We start from the raw sequence: 9,438 nt of genomic DNA, 5'->3' as shown, positions 1-9,438 counted from the left end.
TTGGCATATAGTTGCTCGTAGTATTTTCTTAAAATTTTCTGTATTCCTGTGGTATCTGTTGTCACTTCTCCTCTTTCATTTCTGATTTTATTAATTTGGGTCCTCTCTCTCTTTTTCTTAGTGAGTCTGGCTAAGGGTTTGTCGATTTTGTTTATCTTTTCAAAACACCAGCTCTTGGTTTCATTGATCTTTTGTATTGTTTTTCTGGTCTCTATTACATTTATTTCTGCTCTGGTCTTTATTATTTCCTTCCTTGTACTCCCTTTGGGCTTGTTTCCTTGTTCTTTTTCCAGTTCCCTTAGGTGTAAAGATAGTTCATTGATTTGAGATTTTTCTTGTTTCTTTAGGTAGGCCTGCATTGCTGTGAATTTCCCTCTTAGGACTGCTTTTGCTGCATCCCATAGATTATGGGTTGTTGTGTTTTCATTTTCATTTGTCTCGAGATAGCTTTTGATTTCTTGATCTCAGTTTTGACCCACTCGCTATTTAGTAACATGTTATTCAGCCTCCATGTATTTGTGTGCTTTCCGGATTTTTTCTTATAATTAATTTCTAGTTTCATAGCACTGTGCTCAGAGAAGATGTTTGATATGATTTCAATCTTCTTAAATTTATTGAGACTAGTTTTGTGGCCTAACATGTGGTCTATCTTGGAAAATGTTCCATGTGCACTTGAGAAGAATGTATATTCTGTTTCTTTGGGGTGAAATGCTCTGGAAATATCAATTACATCCAGCTGGTCTAAAGTGTTATTTAAGGCCACTGTTTCCATGTTGATTTTCTGTCTGGAGCATCTGTCCATTGGTGACAATGGGGTGTTGACGTCTCCTACTATGATAGTGTTACTGTTGATCTCTGTCTTTATGTCTGTTGAAATCTTTTTTATATATTAGGAGCTCTTATGTTGGATTCATAGATGTTTACTAATATTATGTCCTCTTTTTGAATCGATCCCTTTATTACTATGTAGTGCCCTTTTTTATCTTTTACTGTAGTCTTCATTTTAAACTCTATTTTGTTCGAAATAAGTATGGCTACTCCCGCTTTTTTCTCATTTCCATTTGCATGAAATATCTTATTCCATCCCTTTACTTTGAGTCTCTGTGTGTCTTTTGATCTGAGATGAGTCTCTTGTAAACAGTATATGCATGGGTCCTGTTTTCTTATCCACTCATCCACTCTGTGTCTTTTGATTGGAACATTTAGCCCATTCACATTTAAAGTGATTATTGATAGGTGCATATTTATTGCCATTTTGTTATTTGTATTTCTGGTCTTCCTTGGTTAGCTTCATTTCCCCTTCTATTTAAAAAAGCCTTTTTAACATTTCCTGCAATGCTGGCTCGGTGGTAATGAATTCCTTAAGCTTATTCTTTTCTGAGAAGCTCTTTAACTCGCCTTCAATTTTAAATGATAGTCGTGCTGGGTAGAGCAATCTTGGTTGTAGGCCTTTATTTTGCATCACTTTGAATATTTCCTGCCACTCCCTTCTGACCTGCAGAGTTCCTGTAGAAAAGTCAGCTGTTAGTCTTATAGGAGTTCCTTTGTATGTAACTTGCTAACTTTCTCTTGCTGCTTTTAGGATCCTGTCTTTGTCTTTCACCTTTGCCATTTTTACTATGATGTGTCTTGGTGTGGACCTGTTTGGGTTCAGCTTGTTTGGAACTCTCTGCACTTCCTGGGCTTATATGTTGATTTCCTTCACCAGGGTAGGGAAATTTTCAGTCATTATTTCTTCAAATACATTCTTGATCCCTTGCTTCTTCTCTTCTCCTATTCCTATGATACAAATGTGTTGCACTTGATGTTGTCCCACAGGTCTCTTAAACTCATTTCATTGTTTTTTATTCTTTTTTTCTTTTTGTTGTTCCAACTAGGTGCTTTCTGCTATTTTGTCTTCTAAATTGCTGAATCTATCCTCTGCTTCATCTAATCAACTGATGATTCCTTTGAGTGTGTTGTTCATTTCAGTTATTGTATTCTTTTGTTCTAACTGGTTGTTTTTTATGATTTCTCTATCCTTCTTTATGTTCTCCCTAAGATCTTTAAACATTCTTATCATCACTGTTCTAAACTCTGTCTCTGAAAGGTTGGATACCTCTGTTTCATTTAGTTCCATTTCTAGAGGCTTCTTCTGATCTTTTTCTAGGGACATGTTTCTTTGTTTCTTCATTCTGGCTGTCACTCAGTGACTGCTTCTATGTATTACATAGATCACCTATGCCTCTCAGTTGTAGCTGGGTGCTCTTGTAGTATGTGTCCCTTATATTTGGATTGCACTGTCTCTGTATTCTCCTGTCCTGTGTGTTCCAGAGGTATCACTGTTGAAGTTGGTTTTTAATTGCTTTTGGCTTGTCAGAGGGTGGGATTGACCCTCAGACTGATTATCTGGGAGAATTAGCTCTATTCACAGTGTATGAGATGCTGTGTGGAGGTTGACCCCCTCAGAGAAGGCTTGGCCACTCTGGGTTCTTGTGCCTGTGGAAAGTGTCCTTTGAGAGTGTCACTTGTAGTTCAACCAGGTAGAACTCTGGTTTTGTCTAACACTGGCCTCTGGGTATATTGGTTCTGGTGTCTGTTGGGCGGGGCTCCCACTCAGAGCCATTTCAGACCTGCCTGTTCCCGGGCTGTAGCTACCTAGTAGGTGTCTCAAGGCTGTATGCAGTTGGCTGCTGCCTGCGCTGGACCTGGGGTCATATGGGGATGGTCTCTGTGTAAACTGAAGCTGGCTTCCCCCTATATTGGTCATGAGGCAGTTTAGGAAAAGGCCCAGGGCCCCCTAGGTCTGTTGCCACCTATCAGATGCTGGTAAGGTCCACCTATTGAAAGAGGCTTTTTAGGGTCATGTCTGGCTATTTGACCGGGTGTTGAGGGTGCCTCTGTGATGTGGCACTAGCTTGGCAGGCTGGAGTTCAAGTGAGTTATGCAACGTGATTGGTAGTTTTTAAGATGTTAATGCAGATTCAGGTATTACACCAATACCTGGCCTGTGACCCCCTTGTATAGCATTCCAAGGGCACTACAGCCAACCTCCACCTTGTGCTCACAGATTCACAAAAGCTGCTCCCGAGTTGCTGTGGTGCAGGTTTGTGGTCACTGAACACCACAAAGATAACCCCAGGGCTCTGATGACCATCTTCTGCTGTCAAAAACCTTTTCCACAGTTTGTGGGGGTGAGGCTAGTTACCCCGGCACCCCAATTGCCCCTGGAAATGCAGTTGTAGGTGGGTGAGGTGGTGTTACAGGTGCATAAAGGCTGTGGTCAGTAGTTTCTACAAATTCAGTGTAGTCTCAGCTCCTGGACCAGTGCTAGGTCCATATCCACTTCATAAAACAAAAACAAAGCAAGGCAACCCAACAACACCAAAAAAAAAAACCAAATACACACCCACAGAAACTCAATAAGCAATGATCAGACAGAGGAAACAAAAGTATATAAAAGAGACACAAACACAAAAACAGGAGAACAAGACAGAAAAACAGTGACCAAAGCAATATCCAGATAAGTCTGAGAAACAATGACAAAAACAAAACAGATGAAAGAAAAGAAGGAAAAGGAACTTAAAGATGAACGAGAAAGAAAAGAAAAAATAATAATAAAGAAAAAAAGGGGGAAGAAAAAAGAAGGAAAAAAGAAATTAAAAAAAAAAGCTCTCCGCCCACTTTAATCTGCAGACCACTTGCTCAGCAATAGTCTCTGGGCGACTCAGCACCAGCTATGTTGGGGGGAAGGGCTCAACATGTCATGCACTGGCTTCCCTCTCAGGCTTGCAGTGAGCTTCCTGCAATTAGCTGCTATGTGCTCTGGAACAGTGCTCACCACCAAAAATCCTCACAGGTTGTTGCAGGCTGTCCGTTGTGGCAAAAACCCTCTGTGGCTAGCAGAGGTGGGGACCAGGCACCAGAGGCTCAGGGTGCCCCCAGCAACACAGCTCTAGGTGGGCGGGGCAGGCCCCCAAGGCACCACAGGATGTGGTCAGTGGCCCCCACCAAGTCAGAGCAGCATGCTTTCCTGCACCTACAACCAGCCTGCACAAACTCGCCAGGAAAGCCCTGGCTGAATCACGCAGGCACACAGCTGATGGTTCAACACTCCCAGGAAAACTCCCAGTCTCAGCCTGTCCCAATCAGCTGCTTGCAGATCAGGACAAGCAGCCCGAAAGCCAATCACCAACCTGGCAACTCTGAACGTGCAGTGTGGAGAGCAGGGACCCAAGGCAGTTCAGACACTCCTGCGTCTCAATGAACAGACTGTTGGAGCTGGTGTGCACCTGCCAGACATTTCCCTGGCTACACAGCACAAGCAGTGTGGAGAGTGGGGATCCAAGGCTGCATGCTTGTGTGCACACACACGCACTCCTGCGCCAATTTCACCAGACCAATGTGGTCCCGGACCTGATCCTCTGTGGGACGGTCCAACCCTGAAAAAATGGCACCCTCCTGTACACCACTTGTGTGCAAGCTCCACACCAGGGGAACAATGGTCCCAAAACCTCTAGTTCCCATGCCAAAGGTGCTCAGTTCAGTCCTTCTCCACAGGCTCCTGGGCCCCACCCATCCAGCCATGCTGTCCACTAGGGACCCAGCAAGCCCTTACCAGCTAGCAAGTCCATATGCTGGCTCTACTGGTTCTCTAGCCGCCCTCAACCTCACTGAGTTGAGCAAAGAGAATCCTCATTAATTTCTACTGCCAGCTATCGTGGAACTCCTCTTCCCGGCAAAGTAACTCTGGGCTGGTAAGCTCAGTCTGGGGCCAGAGGGTCTGTTCAACAACTGGAGAAGCTCTCCACTGCTGAGATGTCTCTCCCATGGTTCTCCCTCTCTCATCTCCGCTTCTCCTACCAGATTCAATGTGGCCTCCTCTTTAAGTACTTTGTTTAGAGATTCTGTTCATCTAGTGTTCAGGGGACTTCTGAGGTTGAATGTTGTATAAATTATTTGTAATTTTGGTGTAATCCTGGGAGGCAGTTGGCACAGCACCTGTCTATTCTACCATCTTACCAGAAATCCCCTAATCATACTTCAATATTTTGTGTCTTAACCCAAATTTTGAACCTCGTGAATTTATTTGAACAACTTTATACATTTTTTATCTTCTTATGACAAAATTTTATCAATGAAACATGTCACTGGAAACATTTAAAATTATTATAGGCTATAATTGTGAGACACTTTGCATACAGTGTTTTGCAGTGGGCTGTCCTATATTATCCTAGATAACTGAGATTTTGAGAAACCTGATACTGAGAAACTTAATTCCATAAAATGATATTACATTACTAAAAATGAGCCCTTTGTGTTCGCTTCGGCAGCACATATACTAAAAATGAGCCCTTTGAATAAATAGTTCTTAAAGAAAGTTTTTGGCACCCAATAGATGCAGACTGTATCAAATAATAAACTATCTTACAAAGCCAGATTAATAATATACTGGACACCTACTGGCCTGAATTCTTCAACATTTCTTAATATTCCCCAGAGGAAAAGTTCTCTGACTTTATTTGATAGGAAGATTGCTGAATGGGGAAAATACCGGGATGCCAAAAAAATGTATACAAGTAGACACTTTGGTCAGCATTGCCCAAGCAGTAGTTCGCCGTAATCAGAAGTGTCTGGATGCTCGCTGATGGTAACCACTTTGAGCACCTCTTGTAATTGCAGAAGTCAAACGTGACTTGTATTCATCTTTTGTTATTGGTATATATTGAGGATTACAATTTTAATACAGTTTTCCTTTCTTAAAATGTGTATACATTTTTTTGGCACCCTCTGTATGTTCTGTCAATTCTGAGTAAGAACAGACAGAAGTCTTTGGAAGGCTTTATGCTGTACCACAGGCAGAGAGGTTGAATTAAACGATCCATAAATACTAATGAAGTTGCATTAAAAAAATTCATTTGCTAAAAGCAGAAGAAAAACTCTTCCGGGGAAGACATTTTAGAAATGGCCTTTATTCTGAAAATGAATTTGTTTTATTTACTTGACCTCTAAAATGTCATAAACATGGTCCTTATGTGCCTGCAATTCCTGAGTCTTCCTTCCTATTTTCCTCCCTTGGCTGTGTTAAATCTCACCACTGACTTCACCTGGAGCTCTGGGGGTTTCTATCATATAACATATTCCTAATTCCTGTATGAACGCTTCTGTGTTTTGATACATACTAGTAATCACTTTACGACCTTCACTTTAAAAACACATTTTTGGATAGCCTTTCCATTTAGGGTCCAGAAATTTGCATAAAAGCACAAAAGTTAATTTGCTTTTGAACTAACGGCTGTTGATTTGTGGGATTTCCTTCAACTAGAAACATGTATGAGTGAGTCTGTGGGTTTAGTGTTTTCCCAGTTTTATAATATTCTGCTTGTTTGTTTTAATCTTCAAAGTTGGAAAATTTATCATTAATTTTCATATTTTGTGAAGGACTAACATTTTTCTCTTCTTCTTTTTTTTTTTTTTCCCAGTTGAAAGAGACAAGGATTTTTCTCACCAGCGAAGGCATTACAAAGAATTCCGGTTTGATCTTACTCAAATTCCTCATGGAGAAGCAGTGACAGCAGCTGAATTCCGGATATACAAGGACCGGAGCAGCAATCGATTTGAAAATGAAACAATTAAGATAAGCATATATCAGATCATCAAGGAATACACAAATAGGTATGGACTTTATATCTAACTTATCCTAGCAAATAAATGATAATTGTAGTAAAATCCATTGACAACCCATGTGATCTGTCCAATCATGTTTTCTTTGGGTACAATGACAGTCAAGGCCAGGTACAGACACATTAAGAGTCACTGATCTGAAAGGTGCCGTCTACATTCCACAGCTTTCCCCTTCTCCTGACACCAATCTGTGGGCTACATGAATTCATGCTTCCCCATATATGTTTTCCAGTCCTCTTGTCTCATTTTGTAAGTGAGAAAACTTCCATTTTATTCTGCACACACGAAATTTGTAATTAAGATGATTTAAATCATTGGTGTTTTGTTAACGGCTTTGCTTTTCACTGGTATAAGTGTACATTGTATGTGTTGTTATGTTTATTTTGATGTAAGACATATTCGCAACAGGTCCTACAGTTATCTGTTCATCTTCTGCTTCTAAAATACTTAATTCAAAATGGTACAAAAATGGACAGAGAATCTGAAATACTAAATGTATGAAAACCTCACTTGACAATTACTGCAAATGAACAATCAAATACAAGAGTAAAAAAGGGAGCTTAGTACTGTTTTCTGATCTTTCACTCAATGAAGAAATCACTTGTGTAGCACCTTTTACAGGTGATTTTGACTTGTGTTGGAGAGCTCTTACATTTTTTTTTAACGCTTATTGAAATGTTATATTGAGATGAATCTCATTTCTGGTAGCTTCCATTCATTAGATCAAGAGCTTCCCTTTGGTGAAATACTATGTGTTTTTTTGATGAGACAAATATTTAAAGACAGCTATCAGGTCCCCTCTAAGGCCCCTCCCTTTCTCTTCTTGTTGAATATTTCTAGTTCCTGATGTTTAGATTTTTCTTGGTGATAAAGTGCCAGAGATTCCCAGTGAGTGTTCCATGTGAGGAATACTAGCTCCTCACAACATTCAGTGAAGCAAAAAATAAATAAATAAAATGTCTGAGATCAAACGCATTTGAAAAGTCTACCTGTTGGACCATCCTCTAGGACAGGGGTTGGCAAACTTTTGAGACGGAAGAGCCGCCAGGGGTCAACAAACTGTGGCTCACAAGCCACATGCGGCTCTTTGGATACGTACACGTGGCTCTGAAGTGAAATTGAAAATGAAAATAAAATTATCATAGTTTCATTTATAAAATTTTTAAAGGATATTATTCACCTAATGGTGATTATGTAAAAATATATTTATGGCTCTCGAATAATTTTTAAATTGTTATGTGGGCAGGATTGGCTCTTCTAAGAGATTCCTAAGGCATATCAGAATATTAAAGACTTGGAAAGGCTTTATAATAAAGAAACCTAGTCTTTCTCAAAATTATTTGACTATGCAATCTTTTCTTTGGGTGTGCAATACTTAATATCCTATGAAACACTGGTTGCACGGGACATAATTTCATAAATAGTGGTCTATATACACTTATTTTAAGAACAGTAATCCCAAGGCACTTGCTAGCTATTTGTCTGTGGGTGAGTTTTTTTTAAAATCTAAATTCAGTGTTTCCATTTATAAAATGAGGATACTATTTTATTTTTCTCAGAGACAGGGGCTGGCATATTACAGTACATTGCTTTTAATACTAAATAATGATATCTTTCAAAATTAAATGACTATAATTGAAATTAATACTTTTAAATATTTTTCTATGTCTGTTTTCACACTTGGACTGTGAGATCCTTAAAAAAGGGATAATGTCTTAAGTAATTTTATTTACTTATTTTTTTATCCCCGGCACTATGAATTTGTTTGGTATGATTTAAAGTTTTTAAACCATCGTTACCCATGACTAGGGTACTACTTCCATTAATATATTCTAAAATGTTTGAATTATCTTTGGTTTTGGTCGGTTACATTACATTTTTACGCATGTTGAATTTGTACATGGTTATATAATATCACAAGTACTCTTTTTTACAAAAACTGTTGATATTCCAGGTCTCTATCCTCTGCAATATATTTCTTGATTTTTTGAATGCAAAGACTTTTATGTTGATCACAATTAAAGATCCTAACCTTATTTAGGTCCATTGTTCTGTCTTCTCAGGATACTTTTGAATATATGTTGAAGTGAATATAAAGTGAAGTAGCTACACTTTTAGGTTTTTTTCACCTCTATTTTCTAAGTATGTGAATTGTATAATTTAAGACATGATAACAATGATGAAAATAAAGAACTAATAGAAGAGTCTATACATGACAATTTATAGTTATTTCTGAATGAATCCGTGCTGATTTTTATTAATAATACATTATGGAATATTTATGGGTATTGATGTTAGCTTATCAGATTTCATAGTTTTGGAAAATTTCACGTCTCTTAAAAAATGGGACATGTACCTATCTTGAAAATTTGGTATTTCTCTAAATATACCGATTTAAAAAAAAATTATTTTCAGTATTCCTACAACTACATCAACATGCTTCTTTTGGTATACTTGTGTATAATCTGGCTAAGCCTTTACTTATTTAGCACAATTTAAGTTTACTCTAAGATCTAGGATTTCACCGATATTTTTTCTAAATCTTTGAAAAATGATTTGTAAAACCTAAAGTACACATATATCTTTGATTAATATTCTCTTGCTTTGCCATTCCAAACTCTAGGATGGCATAGATTAAATATGTTCCTATCCAATTTACTGAATATTATTTTGAAAAATTCAATTCAGTAAATTCAATACAGTATTAATTCAAGTCTACCAAGTTCACATTTTTGAACATTTGCTATTAACTACTGTGACTAAATTATTATTTTC

General features: G+C 38.4%; 1 protein-coding gene across 1 annotated transcript in view; it reads left to right on the top strand.

The window, feature by feature from the left end:
- Positions 1–9,438, top strand: part of BMP5 (bone morphogenetic protein 5) — a 123,502-nt gene that overhangs the window by 58,954 nt on the left and 55,110 nt on the right. Inside the window, exon 2 of the mRNA XM_019631780.1 lies at positions 6,462–6,654. Coding sequence (XP_019487325.1) covers positions 6,462–6,654 — 193 coding nt within the window. The remainder of the gene's footprint in view (positions 1–6,461; positions 6,655–9,438) is intronic.

Source organism: Hipposideros armiger, unplaced genomic scaffold, assembly GCF_001890085.2.
Source record: "Hipposideros armiger isolate ML-2016 unplaced genomic scaffold, ASM189008v1 scaffold_1046, whole genome shotgun sequence".
Taxonomy (NCBI): domain Eukaryota; kingdom Metazoa; phylum Chordata; class Mammalia; order Chiroptera; family Hipposideridae; genus Hipposideros; species Hipposideros armiger.
The sequence above is the reverse complement of the archived record's forward strand: the minus strand, read 5'-3'. Positions and strand labels throughout refer to the sequence as shown.